We start from the raw sequence: 16,897 nt of genomic DNA on the forward strand, positions 1-16,897 counted from the left end.
CAGCTCCAATTCGACCCCTGGCCTGGGAACCTCTATATGCCACAGGAGCGGCCCAAGAAATGGCAAAAAGACCAAAAGAGGAAAAAAAAGAAAAGAAAAGGCAAAAAGATTAAAAAAATAAAAAAACAATAAAATAAAATTTATTTTACCTATTTTATCTTATTTTTTATTTTTTGTCTTTTTCTAATTTTAATTTAATTTAATTTTATTTTATTTTTTAGGGCTGAACCCACGGCATATGGAGGTTCCAGGCTAGGGGTCTAATCAAAGCCAGGGCCACAGCCACCAGATCCGAGCCGCATCTGCAACCTATACCACAGCTCATGGCAATTCTGGATCCTTAAACCACTGAGCAGGGCCAGAGATTGAACCTGCATCCTCAGGGCTACTAGCTGGGTTCATTACCACTGAACCACAACAGGAACTCCCCCAATGATTTTATTTTGATTGAAGCATAGTTGATTTACAATGTGTTAGCTGCAGGTATAAGGCAAAGTGACTCAGTTATATGCACAAATATATATATATATACATATATATATATACATATATATATATACACACACCTCTTCTTTTTCAGATTCTTTTCCATTTGAGGTTATTACAAGATATTGCGGATTGTTCCCTGTGCTATACAGTAGAACCTTGGTGTTTATTTTATATACAAATAGTGTGTATATGCTAACCCCAAACTCCAAATCTATCCCTCACTTTCCCTCTTTTTCAAAGTCATGACCAGAAATGGCCTTTCTGCACAAGACAGCCGACTATGAAGACACAGGATGTGTGACAATCACCACCAGTATCACCGAGCACGGGTACCACCTTAATGACACCCTTGCAGAATGTCACGCTGAGGACACGGCGGAGAGGGGGGGCCTGGGCATCCGTGAGGTGGCAGCAAGAACAGTGTCCCGGTTCGCCTGATGTTTTCCCCTAAGCGCCACGATGCCACAGAGTCCCCGGTGCTAACGCGGCAGGGGAGGGGCAGCCTTAGCTGCATCCCAGTCCCTGCAGGAGAGCACGCCGAGTTCCTCTTCCGGCGTCTGCAGGGACCGGCAACTCCCGTGTGATAGAGCCTGACCCACCTGGTACCCTGATGCCAACACTCCCAGCCGTTGGCTGTCTCTTAGCTTTCCTCCTTTCTGGGGTCCCTGAGCAGCGGCTCCCTGCCCCTGTCTCTGGGGGCCTGGGTTCTAGGAAGTCCGAGGGAACTGGGGTCTCGGGCCATAAGGCCTCCGCAGGCCCTGGGCGGGAAGGGGAGGCACAGCCTTGGGTGGGGGTGGGGTGGGGTGGGGAGGGGGTCAGGCCTGCGCCAGGTCAGGATGGCGAGAAGGAGGAGAGCGGAAGGAGAGCACTGCGCAGAAGGCCACACTGGCACAGGGGTTATGGTTCTGGGAATAAATGGGCCAAGGTGAAAAACAGACATGCTGCTCTGAACAAGTGCAGCGACCTCCAGAGGTGCCTGTGGGTTGGGTGGAGTCTCACTTTGCAGAGCCTCCAGGCCTGGGAGTTAGACACGCCACCCCAGCATCTAGTCACCTCAACAGGGCCAGTCCGGGTCTTCCAGGCCCCTCTCACCATAAGTCATACAGGGCTTACTAGGCACCTGCCTCTTCTTTACCAATGAGACCCTGGGCAATTGCCGAGTCATCTTTTTCAACGTCCCTTGCAGAAAGAGGTGGGTGGGGCCTCTGGAAGACCCCTTTTTAACACCCCCCGCTTCCTCCTTTTTGTTAACTGGAACGGGGACGCGATGGCCAGAGCTCCAGCAGCCATCTTAGGCCACGAAGTGACCTTGAGGACAACGTTTCCTGCTAAGGATGGCGGAGCAGAAAGATGGGAGAAGTCTGGGCCAGAATGTTCACGGGACCATTGTGTCAACCCTGGACTGCCGCCTTCCAGATCTGTTTCGTGTAAGAAGAAGAAACAAACCCCCATGAGTTTAAGCCCCTGTTACTTGGGGTTTTCTGTTATAGGCAGCTGGCTCGGTCCTAACGGATCACTCTGATTTCTGGAAGAGCTGCCTGCCATTCCTTCCCTCAAATCTCCCCCGGGACATTGTGATATGATGAATATATGCATGGTCTTTAGCCCCGTTCCTCCGACGGAGGAGCGTTTCCTGTTATTCACAGCAAAAGCCCCTCTTAACCCAGACCTGCGTTTATGTCCTGAGCTTCTGGTCGGGGGCTGGTTGTGATTAGAGGGTTGGAACTTTTGGCCTGCACCCCCCGCCCCCGCCTCCAGGGAGGGCTGGGGATTGAGTTAAGTTTTGTGGGGTTTTTTTTTTTTTTTTGTCTTTTTAGGGCCGAATCCATGGCATATGGAGGTTCCCAGGCTAGGGGCTGAATCAGAGCTGCAGCCGCCAGGCACAGCCACAGCCACAGCCACAGCCACACCAGATCTGAGCTGCAGCTGTGACCCACACCACAGCTTGAGCAACGCCAGATCTTTAACCCACTGAGCGAGGCCAAGGATGGAACTCTCGTCCTCGTGGCTCTCAGTCAGGTTTGTTACCGCTGAGCCACAATGGGAACTCCCCGAGTTAAGATTTAATCAATCACGCCTACATGATAGAACCTCCATGAAACCTCAACTGTGGGGTTAGGAGAGCTTCCAGGGTGGAGAGTGCACCCACGTGCCATGCGGGTCAGGCACCCCAACACCACAGGGCCAGGAGATCCCACACACGGGACCCTTCCGGACCTGGCCCTCTGTACCCCATCATCTGGCTGTTCATTTGTATCCCTTCTGATAGACTTTATAACAAATCAATACGTCAAGTGTTTCCCCGAGTTCTATGAGCCATTCGAGCAAATTGGAGAACCTGAGGAAGAGGTTAAGGGAACCCCCAGATTTAGAGCTGGACCATCCGAAGTAAAGGAGGCCCGGACTTGGCATCTGAAGTGGGGCAGCCTGTGGGACTGAGCCCTTAGCCCGTGGGGTCTGCCAAACTCCAGGGAATTTGGGTCAGCGCCGACCTGAAGCGCCGGACACCCAGCTGGTGCCAGGCAACCTGGAGAACAGTTTGGTGCGGGGTCGGGGTTGGGGGGCGCAGCATGTTTATTCGGCACAGCCCCCTACCTCCAGCCCATGATGTGTGACTTCCCTCTCGTTCCACAATCACTTTTTGATGAAAAGTGTCAAATGCAGATTCTTTGATCCGTAACGTCCCAGAGAAACGTACGGCCACTGGAGGATATTAGAATTCACCTGCCACCAGTGCAAAGACAGCAGTGACTCATCCAGGTTTGTCCTGCTCTGAAAGCTCCCAGGGTGGGCAGGAGCTCAGGGAAAGGAGAAGGGGCAGGAGGCGCGGTGGCCCGAGGGTGGAGAGCGCTGGCTGCAGGACCCCCCGGGAGGTTTCATCGCGTACACACACACACACAGCCCAGGCCTCTTGGTAGAAACACAGCCTCATGCAAACCTGAGACGGTGGTGTTGAGAGTCTAAGAACATGGTTTGTGGGGTCCAGCAGGCATGGGCTCAGGTGGCAGAGGTCTTGGGAGCCATGTGACCGTTGGCGGCTACCGAACCGTCTGGCCTCCAGTTTCATCACCCGCAAGGTGGGAGTCATGGTAACGAGCCCGGGGCCAGTTCTGAGGAGCAAGATGCTGCCCCTCTGCAGTGCCAAGGGCACCAGCAGCACCAGGGAGGCAACCACCGCCATCCCTGCCGTCACCACCGGCATCCCTGGCAATGCCAGTCCTGCTTCAGCAATTAAAAGGCACTAGAGTCCCCACTGCGGCGCAACAGAAATGAATCCGACTGGGAACCATGAGGCTGCAGGTGTGATCCCTGGCCTCGCTCAGTGGGTTAAGGATCCAGCATAGCTCGAGCTGTGGTGTGTAGGTCACAGACAGGGCTCGGGTTTGGCATTGTTGTGGCTGGGGTGTAGACCAGTGGCTACAGCTCTAATTCGACCCCCACCCCCAGCCTGGGAATCTCCATATGCTGCAGATGCGGCCCTAAAAAGCGGAAAAAAAAATTAAAAAATTAAAATATAGTCGACATGTAATGTTGTGTTCATTTCAGATGTACAGCCAAGTGATTCCCTTATATATATACATATATTCTTCTTCAGATCTTTTCAGATTCTAGGTTATTATAAGATACTGAATACAGGTCCCCGTGCTATACAGTAGGTCCTTGCTGGTTATCTATTTTCTATATAGCAGTGTATGTCTGCTCATCCCAAACTCCTAATTTATCCCGCCCCCTGTCCCCTTTGGTAACTGTAATTTTGTTTTCTATGTCCGTGAGTCTGCTTCTGTTTTGTCAGTAAGTTCATTTGTGTCCTTTTTTAAGATTCCACACACAAGTGATATCATATGATGTTTGTCTTTGGCTTCTTTCACTTCGTATGATAATCTCTAGGGCCGTCCATGTTGCTGCCAAGGCACTATTTCATTCTTTTTTATGGCTCCACCTTCTTTATCCAGTCCTCCACTGATGGACACCTAGGTTGCTTCCTTGTCTTGGCTGTGGTCAAGGGGGCTGCTGTGTACACAGTCCTGCTTTTTTCTTTTTTTTTTTTTTGTCATTTTAGGGCCGCACCTGCAGCATATGGAGGTACCCAGGGTAGGGGTCCAATCGGAGCTACAGCTGCCAGCCTACACCACAGCTCACGGCAACGCAAGATCCTTAATCCACTGAGCGAGGCCAGGGATCGAACCTGAAACCTCATGGTTCCTGGTCGGATTCGTTTCTGCTGCACCGCAACAGGAATGCCTACACAGTCCTGCTTTTGACAAGAAGGCCCAGAGAGCTTCTGTAACCTGCCTAAGGACTTCAGCTAATAAGTGAAAAAGGAGGTCTTTGCCACCGCCAAGCCCACGTTTCTTCTCTCACACTTGACTCTACAGCTTCAGCAAGATCATCGAACTTTCCCGAGTCTTGGCTGTCTCCTGCACAAAATGGGAGAGATGCAGCTGTTCCCCCTTACTCCGTAGCGCTGTGGTCTGGATGAGATGCTGCCACGGAACTTGAGATGCTCTGAAAGCTGCAGAGTGACTGACACACAGGAGGGCCCAGGGCAGCCTCTCAGGATGACAGACCAACTCTCTGCAGGCAAGCCCTGCGGGCTGCACAGCCAACAGGCCGGCCGGGTGCAGAGTAAATACTCAACAAACGTGTGGGCTGAACCCGAGAGGGCTGCGGTGGGTGGGACCTGGTAGCATGAGGTTTCCTGCCACCCCCAGACGGAGGCAGTAGGCGACCCTGTTGGGGGTGGAGTCAGGAAGAAGGGGGAGGCCCGCATGCTTGATAACCTGCCCACTTCCTCTGCCACCCAGCCACATCAAAGTGGGAGAAACTGTTTCACTTATCTCCATGGCAACTGTCTCCCTGAGCCTCCCGGGGTAGAGGGTCCTGCACCCTAGCTCCCTTGCCATGGTTGCTCTGTGGCCTTGCCAGGATCCATCTAGCAAACTAAGACCACCCCAAACTGTACTGCCCCCCAGCAATGGGAAATCAATGGAGGCCAGCATTCATCCTCACAAACCGCTCTGAGAGGGAGACCCGTTCTTAGACGCCCGTTTTACAGATGAGGAAACGGAGGCTCCAATGACGTCAAACGTCTTCCCAAAGGCCCCACAGCCCCAGAATTTGAAACCACGATGGTCTAGTACCAAGTACCAGTAACCACCAAGGGATTCAGCCTCAGCCTCAGCCTCAGCCTCAGCCTCTGCTCGCTGGCCTCCCGTCTAGTCCCTCCCCCTTCCTCCTCTGCCTCCCTCCGCGGGGGTTCCTGGGGGTGGAGCCTCCCAGCAACCAGGCGAGATGAGTACCAGATGCCTTTACAAAATCACCCCAAAGCACTTCCTCACTAGTCCACTTCAGGGTTACGCTGAAGAAGGTACTTTGGTTTAATTGACTACGTGCTATTAATCAAGGCGCAGGTTCTGTGGAATTGGATGTTCATTTGCAGGTGTGAGATGAGTAATTTTTATCCACTACAAGATAACTTTAAAGGTTTTTTTTGTTTCCCCATGTGATGTTAACTCAGATGAACTAATCTAAATGTTAGCTGGGGTTACTGGGGGGTAAATGTTAGATTAGTTAACTAATCTTCATCTAATTCTGCAATCTTATTGTGGTTTATGTGAGAACTTCATTTCAGTTTCTCATACTCTGTTATTCTTATCATTATTTTGGGCTGTACGGTCAGCATGCAGAAGTTCCCGGGCCAGGGATCAAACCTGTGCCACTGCAGTGACAACACGGGATCCTTAACCCACTGCATCACCAGGGAACTCACCTCCCACTCTTCTTGAAACTGGCTCGCCCACCGTGCTGGTTGCCTCAGTAACAAGCAGAAGGCATCTTTTTTTTGGTCTTTTTTTGCCATTTTTTGGGCCGCTCCTGAGGTATGTGGAGGTTCCCAGGCTAGGGGTCCAGTCGGAGCTGTAGCCACCGGCCTACACCACAGCCACAGCAACGCGGGATCTGAGCCGCATCTGCGACCTACACCACAGCTCACGGTAACGCTGGATCCTTAACCCACTGAACAAGGGCAGGGATCGAACCCGCAACCTCATGGTTCCCAGTCAGATTCGTTAACCACTGCGCCACGACGGGAACTCCAGAAGGCATCTTTGACACAGGCTCACCAGACATTTGTATCAGGGCTGTTTTTTTAAGTGTTTAGAAATGACTCTCTCTAAGGGTTTCCTATTTCAGTTCTGCTTTCCCTGGAAGAGGAGGCGTTCCTAGCCCAGGGCGGCCTGGCCTGAGCATTCCACTCCAGGCACCTGCTTTGGTCCCCAGCATACCTGAGGTCCCACATGGTCCCAGGGACAAGGTCCGGGGGGAAGCCTGAGCAGTGACTAGGGTTCCAGAAGTCCTCCCTGCTCTGAGTCCCAGGACCTTCATTCCATCTCCAGTTGCCACTCTGCCTGGCTCTTGCCCCCCCCCCCCAAGCTTAGGACCCACGTCCCAGAGTCTGGGCCTCCCCACAGCCCGCCCCTGGGCTCCACATCTGCTCCCTGGGTTGTTCAGAGCTGGGTTCCTGCTCAGCTGCCCACAAAAAACATCTCAAGGCATAGCGTGCATGCGGCTGAGGAGAGCCAGCTGGTTTCACTTAAATTGGGAAGTGGTCTCCCTGAACGCAGGGGACAGCCCTCCCTCAATCCCGCCTCTCCCTTACCCATTTCAGAGTAAGGTCATTTAGCTCATTGATATAGACTGAAGGTCCTGCCAAAGGCTTTGAATTTTTTTTTTTAATTACTCAGTGAATTGTATTCCATTTATAGTTGTGCAACCAACTTTGTAGCATTTAGGCTTTGAATTTTGAATCCTATCAGTCTCATTAGAGAAAGGAAGAAAAGCTTTGCACTCGTGTTAAAGGAATTGTCTGGTCACTAGCAAGAAGCCCAGAGGTGATCTGGATCTATTTGTTGGGGTGGGGGTGGGGGCAGTAGGGAGGAAGGGAATGAAAGAGATTACATTGGTTTGTTCCTTTAGGGTGCCTTGGAAAGCTAGGTTGGCTGACATGTCTATTCATCATGTGCCTGTGCACCTTCCCGAGTCCAAGCCCTTCTCCCGAGGGCCTTCCTGACTTCTCAGTTCTCTCACCCAAGTCTCTACCAGGTGAGACCCATGCAACGGGTAGACTTTGGTGGATGGCCAACCCTAGCCCCTGTTCAGCTCCATTGTAACAACAGGCAGCTGATTGGTTGGGAGGGGAGAAGACAGATCAGCTGATTGGTCAGGCAAACAGATCAGCTGATTGGTTGGAAGAAGACAGATCAGCTGATTGGTTGGGGGAAAGACAAGAACAGCTGATTGGTAGGAGGAAGACAGATCCACTAACTGGTTGGAGGAAGACAGATCAGCTGATGGGTTGAGGGCAGACAAATCAGATGATCTGTTGGGGCAGGAAGTCATAAACACTTCCAAAGGAATTTTCACACAAAGCTTCAGTCCTGAGCTTTCCAAGGTCTATGAATTATTGGGGGATAAGATTTGGTACTTCTGCCCTACCTGCATTTAATGCACACGATGAGAGTTAGTCACTCTCAGTACTAAAGAGGGCCTGGAGCATATACAGACTTAAAAGAAAAAAATGTACATAGCATTTAGGATTGCAACAGACATATAGAGTTTCCTGGCCAAGGATCAGATCCAAGCCACAGCTGCAACTTATGCCATAGCTGCGGCAATGCTGGATCCTTTAACCTACCGTGCCAGGGATCGCACCTGTGTCGTGGCTCTGTGGAGACTCGCTGATCCCTTTGTGCCACAGTGGGAACTCCTGGTATTTTTGTTCTTTCTTTAGATTTACCAATTTGATGGGGGATTAAAAAAAATCTCTCACTGTTTAATACTACTTGTTCTTTCTTTCCTTCCTTCTTTCTTTGGTCTTTTTAGGGCTGCACCTGTGGCATACGGAGGTTCCCAGGCTAGGGGTCGAATCGGAGCTACAGCTGTCAGCCTTCACCACAGCCACAGCAACGCAGGATTCAAACCACATCTGTGACCTACACCACAGCTCACAGCAATGCCGGATCCTTAACCCACTGAGTGAGGCCAGGAATGGAACCTGAATCCTCATGGATACTAGTCAGGTTCTTAACCCACTGAGCCACGACAGGAACTCCTAGTTCTACATTTTCTTTATTACTAGTGGGTGAATATTTTGAGGGGTGTTGCTCAGTTGTTTATGGTTCTTTTCTGATGTGCCTGAGTCATATCCTTTGTTCCTACTTCCAATGGTGTGTTTGTTCGTTTTTTTCAATTAGCTCAAAAGAAATCTTCCAAGGGTTGAATATATTAATTTTTGCTGCAAATATTTTTCTTAGTTGGTCCTTTACTTTTCACTTATGGTGGGTTTTGCCATAGAGAAGCTTTAATTTCATGCTTCCAAATCTGTCAGCCTTTTATTATTTTTGCCTTGGGTGGACATGTTTGGCATCTGTTCCCAGGCTCCACTCTAGGCTCCTGTAACCTATTTTTATTCTATTACTTTTATGGTTTTGTTTTCCACACTTAAGTAGTTAATCCATCTGAAAGTTATTTTTATGTTTGCACTAGAATTCAAATTTTTTTTTTTGAGAGAATTTTCACCCCTTTTTTTGGGTCTGTCAGTTATGCTGGATATTAAATGACACACTTTTTTTTTCTTTTCTTTTTAGGGCCGCACCTGCGGCATATGGAGGTTCCCAGGCTAGGGGTCTCATCAGAGCTATAGCTGCTGGCCTACACCATAGCCACAGCAACGCCAGATCTGAGCTGCATCTTTGACCTATACCATAGCTCATGGCAACGCCGATCCTTAACCCACTGAACGAGGCCAGGGATCGAACCTGCGTCTTCCTGGTTCCTAGTCGGAGTTGTTTCCACTGCACCATGACAGGAACTCCAATAATGTACTATTTTAATATCTATAGCCATATAGTATTTTTAAAGACTTAATAGGAAAGTATCTCATTCTTACTCTTCTTAAAGAATACATAAATACATACATAATAAATATTACCATAGAACACTTATTCCATGCAATAGACTTAATCTTGTTAAATTTTAGGGGATATTATTGGTATGTTTGGTTGCAGTTACATTAATTTCCATGACACTCGATGTTATTATAATATTGATTCAATTCAGCAACGTGTCTCTGAAATTCTTTATCCTTCAGTAAATTTTGTTTTCTGTACGTAGGTTTTTCACGTTTCTTTCTTTATTTTATAGTTTTTGTTGCTATTGTAAATTGGGTTTTTCTCCCCCCCATTATGTTTTCTTTCTGGTTACTGCTATTCTATGAGAAAGCTCTTAGCTACCTGATTACCAGTCTGACAGTTCTTTGGGTGCGTCTCTTAGTCTTGACAGAAAAGCAATTGTTTGATCTCTACGTCATTAAAATGTCAACTTCTCCGGAAGAGGAAATATTCCTTTTTTTTTTTTGTCTCTTTGCATAGGCAAAATCTCTATAAGGATGAAGAGGAAGGTGACTGACCTAATAATACAAATGCTTCCAGTGGTTCACTGTGGGCTCTTACCTTATTTATTTATTGACTTCATTTTTGGCTGCCCCAAAGCATATGGAGCTCCCAGGCCAGGGCATTTGCTAAACTTCTTCTTTTTTTGGGGGGGAGGGGGCTCTTTCCTTATTAAAGGCCCTTTCAGATATTAATAGTTTCCACGTATTAGAGGGGCTTTGAACATCAGGAATTCTTTATTTCTTTTTTTTAATGTTAAATATTTTTATTTGGGGTGGATGTTGAATTTTATCAAATGTTTCAGAAGCCTCTGCTGGGATGTTTATGTGACTTCATTCCTTTGAGCCACTGATGTGATGAATTACTCCAATGTGGGGCCACCTCCTAGCAAATCACACTTTTTTTTTTTTTGCTCTATAATAGTTTTGTTAGACTTCACTTTCATGTCTGTGACAACACCTGCAGTTTCCCAAGAACTCCTACTTTTCAGAATCCACGTACGAAACGTGGGCAGTACCCGGCCCTTGTCCACACCTGTCACAGGGCCCAGCTACCTCTCCGTTCCCAGCACCAGCCACCTTCCCCGGTCAGGACTGAGTCCAGGCACTCATGCATTCCTCTGCTTGCGCCTGGGGTAAAGAGAACAGGGGTCTCCTGTTTGTACTGCGGGGGCTTCTCTGTCTGACCTGCGCAGACTCGGAGACCCCTTGGCTAACTAGAGCAGAGGCACAGGCGGGGTCTCCTTGCCCTGAACCCTTGCCCAGGTTACCCTAGAATTCCTCCTTGAGTTATCACCTGTGTTCACTGCCCTCAGCCATCTGATGCTGATGAACTGTGGTGCACCCAGCACCGTGAAGAGGGGACTCCGAGGTTGTGAAGCAGGTGGAGGACAGAGGTGAGCTGAGGGATGGGGGGGCAAGAAGGGCCACAGCCAAAGCCTAGTTTCGAAAGAGCTGGAAACCTCCTGACCGTGTGGCCCCTGGCCCACGTGCGGGCTGCCTCCGCACTTACCTGGGGCCTTCAGTTCAGCATCGATGAAGGTGAGCAGTTCCTGGCAGATGCTGCAGTACGGAACCGGCCAGGTCAGGAATCGGTGGTAGGTTCTGGCTGCTTTCAGAAGGAGATCTGAGTCTGGCGGGAAGTGTGGCGTCTGGGGTGGGGAGGGAGCGGCAAGCAGAGAGGGCTGGGTGAGAGAAGGCTCACTGATAATCCAGAACAGATCCTGCTCCTTCCTGGAATGTTCCACGAAGGGCACACACTTCCTGGCGGCAGGATGAGGGTAGGCAGAATTGAAAGCCACCGACAGGAAGTGGGTTACAGATGGGCAAACTGGTGCCCAGGAGGTCTCTACCATAGGGCCTTGTTTTTAGCCAAACCCAAGAGTGTACCAAATACATGAGACCGCCTCTCTGAACAGCTGTCACCTTGAGGTCATCTTAAATGGGATCCTTTGCTGCCCCTCATCTCGGGGAATGGTCTTCGATGCCTAAACTACCTTTATTGAAATATCCTCACAAGAGGCAAAACTTTATTCTTTGAAGTGGATTGACTCTGGGTACATGCGGTCATTTGGTGCCACCAGTCTGGTGAAGGGGGGGGGGGTGACTGCATTGGGCGAAGCTGCCCGCTAGATACCAAAGGAGGCGGGCATCCACTCTCTTAGCAGACTCTCCTTTGTGGCCTGTGAACAGGCTGTGACCAGGTTTCCTCTATGGGCGCCAGACACTCCAGGCACAGTGGCGTCCACATGGGCGCCTCTCAGACGGCTCATCTGAAGCCCTCGGAGGGTTGACACCCACGTCCAGTGTCCCTGGGGACAGTTTCCACCCGTGTATTTACGGGCAGAGCTGTGCAGGCTACGTCCCCTTCACGGGGGCTGTCCTTCCCTCTGGACCCCGCCATCCCCAGCCAGGCCCGCGCTGGAACTTACACAGAGGACAGTAGAATAGAAGAGCAGGGCCAGGGGTGCGAGGAGGTCATAGGTGCCTTTCTCTTGGACCTGCGGCAAGGACAGGAGAGGGGTGAGGCTCACTCACAGCGTGCACAACACAGCAGAGCTTCCTCTCTGTTCCTTTTGGGCCTTTCTCTCCTCCCTCCGTGCATCCCTTGCTCCCCCGCCTTCCTCCCTCCCTCCCTTCCTTCCTTCCTTGGTCACAGCACACAGCAGCTTGATGTGGGATTTCAGTTCCCAGACCAGGGATGGAACCTGGGGCCACAGCGGTGCAAGCACTGCATCCTAACCATCCGACCACCTGGAAACTCCCTTTTCCTTTCCTTTTTTAAGTGAAAAGTAATGTAATCACCGGACAAAAACTGTAGAAAAACAGAAGTTTAAAAAACCCACAATATTCCCCCTTCCAAACGCAGCCACGAGTCCTGTTTTAATGGATATTCCTCCTCACGCCATTTCTCTGTGCATTTTGCTCCGCAAAGTTGTAATCATCGGGTACGTGTGTTCAGGCTTAATGTCTTGTACCTGTCATATTATAAATGGGTTTCCCTTTTGCTACATCATCTCTAAAACCACATCTTCCCCCTTCCTAGCTATACTTTTATCTATTATTTGTGTTGTAAATATGGTTTCCAGTTTTTTGGAGGTTTTTTTTTTTGCTTTTTTTCAGGGCTGCATCCACGGCATATGGAGGTTCCCGGGCGAGGGGTCTAATCGGAGCTACAGCCACCGGCCTTTGCCACAGCCACAGCCACAGCCACAGCAAGGCCAGATCCAAGCCATGTCAGTGACCCACACCACAGCTCACGGCCGCGCTGGATCCTTAACCCACTGAGCGAGGCCAGGGATGGAACCCACCACCTCATGGGTCCTAGTCAGATTCATTTCCGCCACGCCACAATGGGAACTCCTATGTTTTCCAGCTTTGGTGTTGCTGTTTCAATTTTACGGATTTCTGGGTGTACCTGAATGACTAGTGTTAGCTTTTTCCTTTACGGATTTTTGCTTTTGCATGCAAAAATGATGCAAATATTCCTATGTAGTCTCGTCTTTTCTTGGGAGCTTCATTTTCTTAAATTTAAATCTTTAACCCATCTACGCTTTCATCTGCTGAGTAATGTGATTGGGACTCTCCCTATGTTTTGAAATATTTCATCAATTTTCCCTAAACCATTTAATAAATTTTACTGATGCAATTTTTTCAATATCTTAAATTTTGTTTCTACCCTTGGAGAATATCCATCATTTTTTATGAGCTGTATAATGCTCTTTCTGGTAGATCTCCATAAGTTATTAGCTTTATTTTAGACACTTGGGATTATTTTTATTTTAAGTACTTGTGCAGTGAAAACTTTTGGGTACACTCCTTTTTCCACGATGTGGATTATTTATCTAGGATAGAACCCAAGTAGTGGAATTAATGGATCAAAGGCTATAAACATATTTACGGTCCTTGAAACGTACTGCCAAAGTGCTTTTCCAAAAGAATTTCGCCATTTATAATACCTTGTATATGTGAAAGTATCAGTTTCACCACACTCTTGCTTCTACTGGTTATTATAATGTTTTTGCAAATTTGCTAGGCAAACGCTATGTCATCATGGTTTTCATTTGCATTTATTTTATTATGACTGAGGCAATGTTTTCCATAGTGTTTACAAGTTCTATTCTTTTGTGAATCATCTCTTTTTTTTTTTCCTTTCTTTGCTCTTTTTTTTTGGGGGGGGGAGCAGCACGTCCACAGTGTTTGGAAGTTCCCAGGCCAGGGATCAAACCTATGTCACAGCAGTGACCTGAGCCGCGCAGTGACAACGTCAGATCCGTCACCTGCTGGGTTTAGGGAACTCCAAACACACTCTTTTTAAAGAGTCATAACAGCCTACTTACTGAACTGTTAGTTTTCTCCAGCCTGTTTTCTCTCGTGTCTTTGTCCTTATGGGTCTTTTTGAGGAAAGGAATTCAGTCGGGCTTTCTCTACCATTCCAGCCGATACCTTGACTTCCAAGCAACATCTGTCTTAAGAAGCAGCTTCAACTCAGGAGCCTGGCTTACTTATCACAGGTTCTTATTGAAAGGCCCGTATCTCAGAGTTCCCGTTGCGGCTCAGTGGTAATGAACCCGACCAGCATCCATGAGGACAAGGACATGAGTTGGATCCCTGGCCTCGATCAGTGGGTTAAGGATCCGGCATTGCCATGAGCTGTGGTGTAGGTCACAGATGCGGCTTGGACCCTGAGTTGCTGTGGTGTGGGCTGGCAGCTGCAGCTCCAATTCCACCCCTAGATCCGAGCCACAGCTGCGACATGCTGGCTCCTTGGGAACCTCCACATGCCACACTCCATCCACAAGCAGCGCTGAAGCAGAGAACTCACAGGCTTCCAGCGCCTTCACCAAGCCCCTTGGTGGCCCAGGCACCTCAGAAGTGACACTCTGCGGGGATCTGTTTCTTCTTAACTCAGTGAGGCTGATCCCAGCACCACCCTTCGAGCCCTGTCCGGCCCTTACCTCTCGGGTTTTCTGCAGGATCTGCTCAAGGAGGATAAGGAAGTGGCCCGGATCCCTGCTGACCAGCTCCTGCAGGCTCCAACAGTTTAGACACAGCCCAGCTGGAAAGGGAGAAAGAGGCCAGGGGTCATTGGTGTTTGGAGGGCAGTGGGAATTCCTGGGGCTGCATTTGGGCATTCCCTTCGAAAGTAAGAGTCTCAGGAGTTCCCGCTGTGGTGAGACAGGATCGGCAGTGTTTTGGGAGTAGGGGAATGCAGATTTGATCCACGGCCCAGCACAGCGGGTCAAGGATCCAGCATGTCACAATGGTGGCTCAATAAAAAAGAAAATTATGGTGTTCCCGTCATGGCGCAGTGGTTAATGAATCCGACTAGGAACCATGAGGTTGCGGGTTCGATCCCTGCCCTTGCTCAGTGGGTTAACGATCCGGCATTGCCGTGAGCTGTGGTGTAGGTTGCAGACGCGGCTCGGATCCCGCGTTGCTGTGGCTCTGGCGTAGGCCGGTGGCTACAGCTCCGATTGGACCCCTAGCCTGGGAACCTCCATATGCCGCGGGAGCGGCCCAAGAAATAGCAACAACAACAACAACAACAACAACAAAAAGACAAAAGACAAAAAAAAAAAGAAAATTATGCTAAAGTAAGAATCTCAGAAAATTCTGGATCAGTATGCTCAACTCCATCCCACCCCATCAGGACCTAACATCCACAGGCTCTGAAAATGCAGAGAGGGGCTGGGATCCCCCTTCGAGAAACAGCCATGATTCTGCTGCCTGGGGCCTCTAGGGCGGGAATCTCCAAGTGGCAGGGAAAGGGACAGAAGCAGAGGTGGCTGGCAGGATGAAAGGGGCCCCGGGAAACTCCAGCTCAGGACGCGAGGCGGAGTCTGCGACAGCCAGGGATCTCCCAGGACTGCCCGGCCAGGGGTACCTGGGAAGGGGAAGCGCCATTCATTTATATTTTGAAAACTCTGATGAGCACTTTGACACCCTGTAACTTCCCCAGACTTTCTTATTTTGTCAATTTCTGCTTCCCTGCAGTCCGCAAGGGTAAATCCCCCCTTTTAAAGGGGCAGGTCACAGAGGTGTGGGCGTGGGGGTGGGGAGTGATGGCCACGGGGGCAGAAGTGGCCCCTGGATGTGCAGCAGATCCTCCCAAGGTCTTGAAGGTCCCCAACAATGTGTTCCTTCAGTCACAGGTTTTTGTAAAATTTGCAAAAATCAGGTATTTTTGTATGCTTTGACTTAAGAATGGCCTCTCAATTCTAGAAGCTTAGTCTTTTAAAAGCTGGGTAGGAGTTCCCGTTGTGGCGCAGGGGTTAACAAATCCGACTAGGAATCACGAGGTTGCGGTGCGATCCCTGGCCTTGCTCTGTGGGTTAAGGATCCGGCATTGCCGTGAGCTGTGGTGTAGGTTGCAGATGCGGCTCGGATCTCGCGTTGCTGTGGCTGCGGTGTAGGCCGGCGGCTACAGCTCCAATTGGACCCCTGGCCTGGGAACCTCCATATATGCTGCGGGAGCGGCCCAAGAAATGGCAAAAAGACAAAAAAAAAAAAAAAGCTGGGTAGGAGGCCACAAGGAAGAAAGTTGTCACTGACTGACCCCTCTTGTGTGCCTCCATGGTGCCAGGCCTTTCGCAAATTGCCTCCACTGAGTCACTCATTCTCCCCTGGGGGAAGGTGATTCCTGCTGTCATTATTCCCACTTTACAGACAGGGTTGGAACCAGAACCTGCCACTTCCTGGTCTGGTGCTCGATGCTGCCCCTGAGGCTTCCTGGGGTCCCAGCTGCGCCACCCCGGCTCCCTGAGACCTACCTGACCAGGAGGTGGAGCGGCGGCTGAGGCTGAGCCCGTGCAAGCAGCGCTCCAGGGCGTGCTGGATGCGGTCCTCCGTGCACGTCGTGGCCCCTGGCTGCATCCTGAGTCATCGCCTGCAAGGGGGGGAGGAGGGACAGATGCTGGTCAGCCTGGAGACCCCCAGGCCCAAGAAGCCCAGTGCCGCCAGCCGGGCCACAACTTGGCTGCTGTGGCCACAGGACCAGGGGCTGACGGCTGCCTCCAGGGCTGGAGTGGCTCGTGGGCTCCTGGAGGGGCTGCTTGGAGCGGCAGGACAGGGCACTCCTGAGGCCCAACAGCACAGGCCTCGGGAAGCTGGGGCGGGGGGAGCAGAGAGATGTGGGTCCCACCGGCCAGTGGCGAGTGACTCCAAGGGCCCGGGGAGGGGGGCGCTGCCCAGGATGGGGCCAGACCATCGTGCTGCGCGGGAGGACCTCACAGGAAAAATCAGGATCCCTTGGAGGACTTTTCCTGAGTTTCCAGGCTGGAGTCTCCCAGCCCCCCGGGGCTAGACAGGGATGCTGGTCCTGATGACAAGGCCCCAGAGAGTCCCCTCTGTGTGCTGGGTGCTCGGAGGCTGAGTCCGGGTGGGTGGACACTTCATGTGTCCCGGACCCCACCCAGCCACACCGTCAGCGGGGTGCCCAGCCCACAGGCACCCGGTCCT

General features: G+C 50.5%; 1 protein-coding gene across 5 annotated transcripts in view; it reads right to left on the minus strand.

Moving 5' to 3' along the window:
• Nucleotides 1-16,897, minus strand: part of PIK3R5 (phosphoinositide-3-kinase regulatory subunit 5) — a 76,896-nt gene that overhangs the window by 14,820 nt on the left and 45,179 nt on the right. For all 5 annotated transcript variants that reach the window (XM_047759360.1, XM_047759359.1, XM_047759356.1 and 2 more), the window contains exons 2-5: nucleotides 16,210-16,325; nucleotides 14,395-14,495; nucleotides 11,869-11,937; nucleotides 10,950-11,088 (exon numbers count right to left, since the gene is read on the minus strand). In XM_047759360.1, coding sequence (XP_047615316.1) covers nucleotides 10,950-11,088; nucleotides 11,869-11,937; nucleotides 14,395-14,495; nucleotides 16,210-16,312 — 412 coding nt within the window. In that variant the 5' untranslated portion in view covers nucleotides 16,313-16,325. The remainder of the gene's footprint in view (nucleotides 1-10,949; nucleotides 11,089-11,868; nucleotides 11,938-14,394; nucleotides 14,496-16,209; nucleotides 16,326-16,897) is intronic.

The sequence above is a fragment of the Phacochoerus africanus genome, chromosome 14 (genome assembly GCF_016906955.1).
Source record: "Phacochoerus africanus isolate WHEZ1 chromosome 14, ROS_Pafr_v1, whole genome shotgun sequence".
Taxonomy (NCBI): Eukaryota; Metazoa; Chordata; class Mammalia; order Artiodactyla; family Suidae; genus Phacochoerus; species Phacochoerus africanus.